This window comes from Dipodomys merriami, unplaced genomic scaffold, assembly GCF_024711535.1.
Source record: "Dipodomys merriami isolate MVZ:Mamm:240054 unplaced genomic scaffold, mDipMer1.0.p SCAF_70, whole genome shotgun sequence".
Lineage (NCBI taxonomy): Eukaryota > Metazoa > Chordata > Mammalia > Rodentia > Heteromyidae > Dipodomys > Dipodomys merriami.
In genome coordinates, this window is record NW_027206291.1 from 7,135,073 (window position 1) to 7,147,094 (window position 12,022).

Below are 12,022 nucleotides of genomic sequence, written 5' to 3' on the forward strand. Positions count from 1 at the left end.
TTTAAAGCATCTTTCCTCATCTTGAGAATTGTTATAATAGTCCTCAAAAAATTAACAGGATATATATCAATTACCACCACTTTGCAAATGAAAAAAATTGAACATCAAAGTTTTGGATCCATTTGCCCAGACTATTGGGCAGCAGGTAAGGGACTGGAGGCCTGTGACTCCTGTTGTGTAGCTCTCTCCCTTTCATTCTCGTTTCCTGCTAGTCAGGTCATTGCTGTCCACCAGCAAGCCTGGGAAATGTGCCTGAGCTTTTTTGCTCCAGGCTAGTGCACTACTACTATCACAGCTCCATGTCTGGCTTTCTGGTGGTTAATTGGAGATAAGAGTTTCACAGACTTCCCTGTCTGGACTGGCTTTGAACCCAAATCCTCAGAACCCAGCCTTCAGAGTAGGTAGAATTTCATGCGTAAGCCACTGGTGCCCAGTGACTCAGCTGATTTGAATTGTTGCATGTTCTTGTTGGATGGTCATATGTCCCAGCTGCAGGAGGTAAGGAGGTTGGTTTATGCCTCTTGTTCTGGAATAGTTACTACCTGAAACCCCTTTACAGCTTTAGCAGTGTAGTGGTTGTAGACATGCCAAAGAAAGATTCTGTCTCTTAAGGGTGGATCTTAGTAGTGCTTCTGTAATCTGAGTTGGAACTGCTCTGCTGTAATAGTGCAGATAATCCTGAAATGCTCTTACAGAAACTGCTGTTTGTGTGTGAATAGCTTATATAAGTTAGTGTATGTATTTCTGTTCATCTTTGAGAATCAGCAGCTGATAACTTGACATAATGAGCTTTTTTTTCCTGTGCTGACACAGGTTTGAGTTCTGAGCCTTGAGCTCTGGCTTGGATTTTCTACTCAAGACCACACCTCCACGTTCATAATTTTTCTGTAATTTTTTTGTTTTAGATTTGTATGTGTTCGTGGGTGTTTGCCAGCCATCAAGGCTTTTTTAAAAAGGGATGACACATCTGATCAAATTTGACATTGCCTCTATGAGAACATTACTTCAAGAAACTGACCTACTGTTTAATAAGCACCTTGGTGCCACCCTGGGCCAAGTATATCCCTTACATAAAATCCAGTCTGTTCTCTCAAAGGAACAAAACCACAAGGTTCAAGATGGCAACGGTAGCCAGATGCTGGCAGCTCATGCCTGTAATCCTGGCCACGCAGGAGGCTGAGATCTGAGGATTGTAGTTCAAAGCCAGCCCGGGCAGGGAAGTCTGGAGACTCATCTCTAATAAACCACACAGAAAACTGGAAGTGGCACTGTGGCTCAAGTGGTAGAGCACTTGCCTTGAGCTGAAGAGCTGAGGGCAGCGCCCAGGCCCAGAGTTCAAGCCCCACGGGCTGACCAAAACAAACAAACAAAACAAACAAAAATGATGGCAGGGGTTGGCCCTCACCGAGACCCCAGTATCCCACCCTAAGGTCTGTCAGATTCTCAACTGGAACATTTCATCCTGAAAATCTTACTTTTGAAATATTGCTTTATGTTGAGAAAGTTGATACTTTTCTAGTGAAAAGAATGGAAATGTTCATATAGTCCTAATCTACAAAACATAAATACAGTAAAATAAACTTGTATTTTATATGGTTGTACATTCAAGTGTGTGGTCTTTATTCTTTGCAAGCTGTGTCTGCAAAACAGACCTTCCACTGTGTGTGCTCCATTTATAGCCTTGAGCTCATGCCACAAAGATCTCCCTTATTACAGAAGTCTATGTGGAGTTCTTGGCCTTATATTTGGGTCCCTTGACATTATTTCAGACAGAAATTTAAAATTCTGTGGCTGGGAAAACATAGTACAAACTGGTATTTAGTTGCCAATTTTTAAATTTTGTCAATTAAGGACATTACAAAAAGTTTTAACTATAAGAATTTAAAAGGCCATAACCTTAAGGATTATTCACCAACGTGGTGCACATTTAGCTTCATGAGACCTATACTATAATTTCTTCGTTTTCCTTCTGCAAAGTTCATTCTTTTTGTACTAAGCAATAAGACTTACCTAATGTTTACAAAATGTAAATTTACAGTGTTAAAACAGAAGCAGAATTATGCTGAACTCTACTCGGACTTCATTTGAAACCCTGTTTTCATAGAATTGGCCAATTTTCATGAATGGGTTGTGATTTACTGTTCTATATTTTTTCCATGTAGAGCTTTTGTGCTGCCCTCCATCAAGAGCTCACAGAATACTATCGACTACTGTCTGTTCTGCATTCCCAGGTAAATGCTTTGTTTTTAATTGACGAGTTAGATAATTGTTACTATATAGAATCTTGTAAGTAGCTTCATGTACTACTTAGAAAAACTAGGAATCATTTTCATAATACTGTTTGTGAGGTCCCAATAATAACAGGTTTATATTATCTTAGCCATTTGAAGCTTGAAAGCACTGTTTTTCCTACTGTTTACTCTGTATGGATTAAGATGTGAGCTCATGTGCTTGGGTATTTGTACTTGAACCTTCCATGTTGTTTTCCAGCTACAGCTTGAGGATGATCAGGGTGTGAATTTGGGACTTGAGAGTAGCCTCACGCTGCGACGCCTCTTGGTTTGGACGTATGATCCGAAAATAAGACTGAAGACTCTTGCAGCCCTGGTGGATTATTGCCAAGGTCTTTTTGTGTCTCCCTTGTGTGTGCTTCTCAGTGTACTCTGGTTGAAAGCTCATCTGTAGAGCAGACCATCCAGTTCTGCTTTTTACCTGCTCTGGTATCTTAAGTAGCCATAAGTGTGTTCATTGATAGAAGACAGAGTAATACAGGGAAAGCATCCCATTGCCAGTATGGCCTGGCATTGGTCTGTTTGTCCTTGTAGAAGGTCTGGTGTTGCTGAGATGAAAGCAGGAAGACAGCGCTTCCTGGTTGGGATGCCAGTCCCCTGTCTGTGCTCCTGGTTCACTTGCCTCCCGGGCTCCCCTGGCACCTCACCCTGTTTTTATTACTTCTCAGTTGGGGGTCATGTTCATGCTCTCCATCTGTTTATTTCTTTTCTTTTTTTTTTTTTTTGTTGGTCGTGGGGCTTGAACTCTGGGCTTGGGTGCCGTCCCTGCGTTCTTTAGCTTGAGCTGAGCGCTCTACCGCTTGAGCCACAGTGCCACTTCTGCTCACCATCTGTCTATTAAAAATTTCCCATATTTATATGGCCTCTTGGGCCTCTCTTTGAGCTCCAGCATCTGTATTTCAATGATTGTTTTCCAAGGCCCTCACCTTCTTTTTTTCTCATTTGTGACAGTGTTTGTTGTTTTTTGTTTTTTGTTTTGCCAGTCCTGGGGCTTGAACTCAGGTCCAGGGCACTGTCCCTAAGCTGCTTTTGCTCAAGGCTAGCGTTCTACCCACTTGAGCCACAGCGCAACTTCCGGCTTTTACTGTGTATGAGGTGCGGAGGAATCGAACCCAGGGCTTCATGCATGCTAGGCAAGCACTCTACCACTGAGCCACCTTCCTAGCCCAACGGTGGGGTTTTAATAGTTGTTACTTCTTAGGACTATTAGCACTACATAGGATGTATGGTGTTAGGTTTTTAAAGAAGAGGTGGCCAAGTAAGAACAGCACATGCACATGGTATTCAGGTAAGGAGTAGGTTTATTCATCGTTCTGGCTGGCACCAGCTCATGTTGGCACTCCATGTGGCTGGGAAAGATCTGGGAAAGACAGCATGTGGCCCTGGGCTAGGTCTTATTAAGGGTAAGGGCGGGGAAAGGTATGCTCACATCCAGATGTGACCTCAGCTGGTGCAGATGTGACCTCTTCTAGGTGTGCTAGTTGCCTAGGTAACACAGGTACTGGGTGAAGACTTGGGGGTGAGGAGGGCGGAGTCTGCTCACTATACAGAGCCAGCCATCTTTCCCACAGAGAGAGCTTGGCTCACTGCCATTCTCCACTGTGATTCCCAGGACTTGAATTTGATCACATCTGAGTCCAACTTCAACATCATGCTGTCAACACTCTGCCTCCCTTCCTTGCACTTAAAGAACAGAAGAGCACAAGAGGAGAGCCCTGCATTTCTCCTCTGTATCTGGCTTCTGTTCCCCTATTCCTTCACTTGTCAGGAGCTACTTGACTGCAGATATCCTGCTGCAGTTCTCTGGAAGTCTTCAGTCCTGTTTGATGTTTACTGGGTGTGCTACTCTAAGAACTTCTCCCAGATCCCTGGGTCTCTGCTCACTGTCCCCTCTGTGCACACCTGTCAACATAGCCTGCTTAAATTAGTGCGGATAGAACTCCCAAGTTTGTGGTATAGTGCAAGGGATTCCTGTGCATGTTTCTTAAATTGGTTTCTGCTACTTCCTTCTTCTAGACAAATCTCTTCTGTATTTACAGAACAGCACCTCACCCTGCAAAGCTGCTAGTTAATGAGTCACTAATTAGTGAGCTCTAAAGCCAGTGAATTGAGACTAGCATTTATACCCCAAACAATGTCAGTGTTGATTCTTAGATGTTTTGTTCTTATGCATATATGGTATGTGCTGAATTGTTTGGCTCTTAATGTTTCTCAGTCAAAAAAGATGTGAAGAGTTATGTGAGTTGTAGATTGTGTAGCCGCTTTTTGCTGCTGAAAACCTTTTTGCAGATGAAAAAATACCTTCCATCCATGAGAGAAATAACTCACTCTGATTTAAATTTGTGTAAGTTATAAATAGAATTTGGATACGCATGCTTATCACATGCTGCTGCTTCTAGATCCAAACATGTTTTATTTGAAGGAAGAGAAATGTTTGCCCTCATTTACTTGGCCATCTTTGGTTAGTTGCTTTGTGCCAAAATGTTAATTTAGGTGTTTTTCCTTTTATGTGCCCCTCCCTTCTCTTGCTTCCCCTCCCCACCCCCCCATTCTCCAGGAAGGAAAGGAGGTGAGCTGGCTTCATCTGTCCATGCCTACACAAAGACGGGAGACCCATATATGCGGTCCCTGGTTCAGCACATTCTGAGCTTAGTGTCTCATCCGGTTCTGAGCTTCCTCTACCGCTGGATCTACGACGGGGAACTTGAGGACACTTACCATGAAGTAGGTGCTAACAGAGTTAAGAGGCATGGGTCTCCCCTGTTCCCTTACTATTTTCTCTTAATAGGAATTTGTCCCTGTTGAATGGCAAGCACATTTTGTACAGTAATCTGAAAGGTAGTTATCTATTGTAGCTAGTTATCTATTAGTAGAGCTCTATTTGATTAGTGGGGAATTATTCTCCCACTAGTAGTAAGCTCAGCAAGATCAAACCACTTGTCCAGGTTTACTAGCCAGCAGATGTCAGAGTAAGGTCCTAGCCCCCGAGGCTGAGTTGTGTAGCTCCTTCAAGTGTTACTTGCCTTTGTGCTTGTCTGAGTGATCATGTGGTCTTCAGTTTGAATAAAGCAAGTGTGCTGCATATGTGTATAATACCTTTTGAAATGCACACAGTTATGTAAAGCAGTGTCTTGCTGTTAAAAATCACTGGTGTGGAAATCAAATAGTAAAGCCATAGGGTGGCTTTTGTGCAGAAAATAGGGCAGAAGCTTTACACTTACAAATGTTGTCAGTAATTTAATAAAAAGTTGCACCATTTATAATTGAGCACATAGAGTGGTTCAGGAATACAAAAATACTGCAATAAATATGGCATTTACTTGAAGAAAGCCCTAAAATTGGCTTGGAAATGGGTGTGGGACTGCAGCGTTTGTGTTTTGTGAGGTGTTGGTGAGAGGAGGCATCTGACACAGAACAGCACCTATAAAGGCACAAGGTTGAGGGGCAGGCAGGACCTTGTGTGTGTATGGTATTTTGAGTTTGGGTGTCTCTGGATTCTTCTGTTCCCGCCTTTTTTTTTTTTTTTTCAGTTAACTGTTTCTCACTGTGGAAAATGCACATAAGCAAACAGAATTTTGTGTCGTGCCCAAATCTTTTGCTAATTTATCTTTTGTGCTAGTCAAACAAAGCAGAACAGATGATACTGCTTTTAGTGTGCTTTGGAACCTGGCTGGAATGTGTACATGCATATATATTGTGCAAGTCTTTCACTATGTTGTCTAGCTCTCCTGATGACTGTAGTTTTCTTTATTACTGCATGCTATTTTACTATACTAACAAGTAGGTTTTTAGCAACCTCCTGTTTGTAAAGATTATGTTCTTTTTGTTTTTAATTTGATGATGATGATAATTTGTTTTGTTGAACTCAGGGCTTCATGATTGCTTGACTTGTTGCCTAAATGGTGCTCTACCACTTGGAACCATACCTCCAGCCCTGCTTTTTGCTGGTTATTTTGTTGATGTTATCTTGAGGATGTTTTATGTGGACTTTGAATGATGATCCTTCTGATCTCAGCCTTCTGAATAGCTAGCTGCCAATACAGTGCTTAATCTTAGTAATATTACTAAAATGGATATCCTTTTATGTGCCTGCCTGCCAATGTGTGCTTACTAACTTTCCAAAGAAGATACTGGAGGTAGAAGTGCTGGTTTGTGAAGTAGACATTAAATTTTGGAGGTGGAAGAGCTGGTTTGGGGGGTAGATATTAAATTTTGATTTAGGCATACCATTTTACTCTACCACATTAGTATTCAATATCCATAATTGGAACATCCAGAATCTCAGATGCTCTGAAATCTGTAACATCTTGAGCACTGACTTGGTGCCACAAAAAGAAGAGGTCACACCTGACCTGATGTGGCACTAGACGCTTGTCACGAAGTTACCTTCTAGCTATGTATATAAAATTCATATGAAACAAATTAATTTCAAGTTTATACTTGATCCAATTCCAAGAAAGCTTGTGTCTATGCAATATTCCAAAACCCAAACCCAGTAAAAATCCTAACCATTGTAGTTTCGGCAATACAGGTGAGCCATACTCAACCCCTTCAGTGTATCCTACATGCCTCCAGTCCATCTTGTCAATTATTTTGGAGATGGGTTTCTAGGATTGGAAGAAAGACCTAGCTAAGAACTGGGGTCTGGATCTCAGCCTTCAGAAGCTAGGATTACAGGTGTGAGTCACTAGGACCAACTTGTACTCCTCACCCATTACAGTTGTTCTATAGTGGCTGAAGGGGGTGTGGGAAGATCAAGGCTCTTAGTCATATTTGTTTTTCCTGGCAGTTTCTTTACTGAGGTACCACGTTATACTCTGGGTGATCTTGTTAGTATCATTAGTTTTACTCAGAGGATTCTTTTTTTTTTTTTGGTCAGTGGTGGGGTCTGAACTCTGGGTCTGGGCGCTGTCCCTCAGCTCTTTAGCTCAAGGCGAGTGTTCTACCACTTGAGAGTCAGCCCCACTTCCGGCTTTTTCTGCTTATGTGCTAAGGAATTGAACCCAGGGCCTCATGCATGCAAGGCAAGCACTCTACCACTGAGCCACCTTCCCAGCCCCTACTCAGAGAACTCTTGAACTTGCCTGTGGTTTGTGCTGTGTACCCCATGCCACACACAGCACTGTGATACTGAGACAGTTGTTGAAGTCACAACTTGCATACTGGTTCTCACAGTGCACTCAGGTTTGGGGTGATTCTTGGCTTCTGTTCCTGCTGGCTATTCCTTCCTCAGCCTTCCTTCCATCTTCCAGAAGTGTGTAATGGCTGTGCTTGACCTGGGGACTGTGTGAGGGTTAAGTCAGACCAGCCTCAGTCTGAGGAGAATATGATGACACTAGAGTGACCTTTGCCCCTGAGGCATCTGTAATCTTACATGAATGCTGCTTCAACAAAGTTATTTTCTCCCTTGTTATTGTTATTTTTGGGAGATTGTCTCTCTCTCCCTTTCTCCCTCTCTATTCCTCCCTCCCTCCCTTTCTTTCTCCCTTTCTTTCCCCTCCCCTTCTTTTTCTCTCTGTCTGTCTCTGTCCCATCTTTACTATTTTTTTCTGAACTTCAAAAGGTTATATGGGAGCCAGGTGCTGGTGGCTCATGCCTGTAATGCTAGCTATTCAGAAGGCTAAGATCTGAGTATCGTGGTTCAAAGCAGGAAAGTCTGTGAGACTCTTATCTCCAATTAATCACCAGAAAACTGGAAGTGGCCTGTGGCTCAAGTGATAGAGCACTAGCTTTAAGCTGAAGAGCTGAGGGACAATGCCCAGGCTGAGTTCAAGCCCCATGACCAAAAAAAAGGTGTATAAGGAGGTTATAATTTAACATGTCCATTTAACTATCCTTGCTTTTTGATCAGTCATCCTGTCCATAATTTCCAGCCATGAAAATTCTTTTAGTTTACCATGAATTACATATTTACCATACACATTTGATAGTTTTGAGAATCACGCGTTTGATCATCATATAATTAAAGTTAAAGGATATTGTCCATTCATCTCCTATGTAAGTTAAATTTTCCTCAGTCTGGTTATTATAAATTGGTTATAAAACTGAACTTCTAAGAAGTGTCGCTGTAGCTCAAGTGGTAGAGCGCTCGCCTTGAGCTGAAGAGCTGAGGGACAGCGCCCAGGCCCAGAGTTCAAGCCCCACGACCAACCAAAAAAAAAAAAGAAAGACAACCAACTAATTGGGAAAAAATATTTACCAGCAATATATCAGACAAGGGGTTAATATCCAGTATATACAGGGAACTCAAGAAACTAATCCCTCCCAAACCTAACAAACCTATTACCAAATGGTCAAGGGAACTAAAGAGAGACTTCTCAGATGAAGAAATAAAAATGGCAAAGAAACACATGAGGAAATGTTCACCATCCCTGGTTGTGAAGGAAATGCAAATAAAGACAAAAAAAAAAAAACTAAACTTCTAGTGTTGAGTCTGAATAGCTATTCATGAGCTATATAATCATCACAGTAGTTTATGAGATAGCTGCATAAGACAATATCATTTGATAATTCTGTGTCTGCAAAATTCTTCAAAAAATGTCAAAGAAGTTCACAACAACTAAAAGCTGAGAGAATTCTTAGTAAACTACCAACACTGTTTGGAAAGAAATGGAAAATATGCACAGACTGTAAGAGGCAAAGAGATTCTGTAACTGAGACATTTCAACAAAGAAAAGCCCAAGTCTACCAGATTGTGTAGCTGGTGAAGTCTAACCAAGTGTTCAACAAATTAACACCAGCCCTTCTCAAACTCTTCAAATAATATAAGGAAGATGCTTAAGTCCATTTTTGACAACACAGACCTCATTTGCATATCTCAAGACTTATAAGAAACCTCCAGAGGAATTCAAAGTGTATGAAAGGGTTGTATGCAATAACCAAGTGGGATTTATCCAGGAACTCGGGGACCATTCCTGAGTCAGCCAGTGTGATCACCACGCTAAGACGGTGAAGGATGGAGACACAAGTCGTACAGCTGATGCTGCTGGAAAAGGATCTGGCATTATTCAACACAAACAAAGCTCATCTCTGAGCCATGTGGCTGGAGAAAGGTTGCCTGCTCTCTCCCTGGTGAAGAACAAGGTGAGGTGTCCACTACCAGCTGCTCAACACACTGTGAGTTCTGTGCAAGAAAACAGTGCAGCACAGGAAGAAACAAAGGTGCCAAGCAAGAAAATACTCAGGAATAAATTTCACCAGAGAAGCACAGTGCTCACACCTTTTGAAATGCTGTAAATTGCAAGGTTGTCTTTCTATGATCTTTTTTGTACCCAGAACTTTACCAAGTCTTCCCCTGCAGCCTTGCTACCTCCTCCCCTACTCCCATGCAGATTCCATGGTGTTTTCTCTGGGTGAGCCTGTCCTTAGCTGGACTCATACAATGGCCTACAGGGTTGGGTGAGTTAGAGGAGGTCACCTGTGGTCTCTGTTAACAGGCCTGATTCATCCATCCGTTCCTATAGGAACTAAGGTGCTTGCTAAGAAAATCATCCTCTTCATTTCTGTTTTTAGTTGGAGGCCTTGGTGCTTGTCCAGCAGTTAATGAGAAATCGTGGTACAATTAGGTTTTATATTTTTTTTCTTGATTCTTTCTATGTTTGACATAATGGTGGAAATGAAAAGACCTTGAGTGGAAAATGCCTCAGTAAAATAAAGGCTTATAGTGGTTTTATTCTGACCTTGGTTTTTTCCTTCTACTGCCATAATTTTTTCACAGAATTAATTCTGTTCTAAAGAGTACCAATGCTTTTTGTGTTCACTACTGTATGTTTGCTAGTAGAGTGATTGCATGCCCCTTTGCCCCTAGATGAAGCGGTGGATTCATGACTTCTAAAGATGACTGAATTGTCTTGAGGTTTTATGGTTTAAATTAAATTTTCTTATTGTTTGTACTGATAAAAATCCAGCTGCACTTCAACTATCAGGATAAATTGTTGTGTTGTCTATAAGAAATAGCTCTTCTGTTTAAGTGAATAACAGAGAAATACGATTTATATGCAATTTATCTAGTCTGTTGAAAGGCAAGCCATAGAGCAATTCTAACACAGTGATTGGATAACCATGCAGATTATTCATGGTGGGGTCATAATAGTTTTTTATTTCTGTCCTGGATAATGTCAATATATGTTAAAGTGATGATAACCTCATTAGACTAGAACTGTTTATCTCTCAAAGCAGCCATTATTCATGTGTTAGATGTGGAAGGTAATATAAATCATAAAAGTCTAAAACAGATCAATGAATACTTCATTCATTTGAATTGGTACTAAATATAAGAAATTTTAGTTTAAAATAACTGTAGCAGTCCCTTCTCTCAGGTCTTAAGATGTTAGCATTTATTCATATGCTTGCTTATGAAGGACAAGTTTCTGTACATCATTGATAACATCAAATACAAGACTTTGACATCATTAAAATTTTGTTCTTTTCAATATTTATCCTTGATAGTCACGAAAGTGAAAAAACAAGGCTTTTTTAGTTAATTTCCTTAAGAAGAAAACGATGTTACTTTAAAAATTCTAATAACCTGTGTTCATTATCTGGCTGGAATTAATTATTAAGCAGTTTTTTCTTGATCAAATATTTGCACCATTTAAAAATTTTTGGTTGTGGAAATATATAGGAAGAAATTAAAAATTCACCAGTAATCTAATCACATACATAATAGTTAAGTGATTTTTTTTTTTTGTCTGTGATAGTTTGAAGCCAGCCAGGTAAGAAAGTCCATAAGACTCTTATCCATCAGAAAATGTGATGTGGAACATGTGGCTCAAAGTGGTAGAACACTAGCCTGAGCAAAACAGCTCAGGGACAGTGCCTGAGTTAAAAAAAAGGTAATATGGGAATGTGCTCAACTTCACTTGTCAATAAAATAACCATTCAAGATAACTGATTCTACTTACCTGAGGTGTAGGTACAGAGCACAGGGCAGCTGCTGATGGGAGTGTCCATCCACTAAGTCAATGGCAAGAGAAACCTTTCATTGCCCTTATGAACTGAAAGTTGCTTGTTCATCCAGCAGTTCTAGAATAAGTTACTTGTTACTGTTCTAGGGTATTTTGCATAATTACTGTTTTTTTAATATTCTGTCTACCTTTGCTTTCAGTTTTTTGTAGCATCAGATCCAACAGTTAAAACAGATCGACTGTGGCATGACAAGTATACTTTGAGGAAATCAATGATTCCTTCATTTATTACGATGGACCAATCTAGGAAGGTAGGGTTAGAAGTTTTTGTGATTTTTATTTGTTTGCTATATATACAGTAACAAAACTAATTTTCACTTAAATAGATTTTCTTACATTTTAAGATTAATAATGCTCTTGAGGCAAAGTATATGTTACTTGAATGCATCAATACATTCATGTTTGTTAATGTGTCTTTTGCTACAAATCATTTGATTGTAGACCGAATGCTCTTGTTAGGTAGTTTTTAATCATTAGCCAATTTGTAATGTAAATATTTGTAGTATTTTGCTCATTTAAATTTCTATAAAGATAATCATAAGACATTTTTCTTTTTAGGTGCTTTTGATAGGAAAATCAATAAATTTTTTGCACCAAGTTTGTCATGATCAGACGCCCACCACAAAGATGATAGCCATGACTAAGTCTTCAGAGTCATCTCGGGATGGTACGGTTAGGCTGTTGCTGCTGCTGCTGCTGCTGCTGCTGCTGGTGATGGTGGTGACATGATAAAGGGTAGTGGTGGGCTCATGGTGATAGGGTATT

The 12,022-nt window shown here is 40.5% G+C and overlaps 1 protein-coding gene across 1 annotated transcript in view; it reads left to right on the forward strand.

Annotated features, from left to right (window-relative positions):
• The window catches only part of LOC138817647 (gamma-tubulin complex component 3), a 63,715-nt gene that overhangs the window by 25,104 nt on the left and 26,589 nt on the right, over positions 1–12,022 (forward strand). Inside the window, exons 9-13 of the mRNA XM_070008149.1 lie at positions 2,163–2,231; positions 2,491–2,623; positions 4,849–5,015; positions 11,398–11,508; positions 11,816–11,924. Of these exons, the coding sequence (XP_069864250.1) occupies positions 2,163–2,231; positions 2,491–2,623; positions 4,849–5,015; positions 11,398–11,508; positions 11,816–11,924 (589 nt within the window). The remainder of the gene's footprint in view (positions 1–2,162; positions 2,232–2,490; positions 2,624–4,848; positions 5,016–11,397; positions 11,509–11,815; positions 11,925–12,022) is intronic.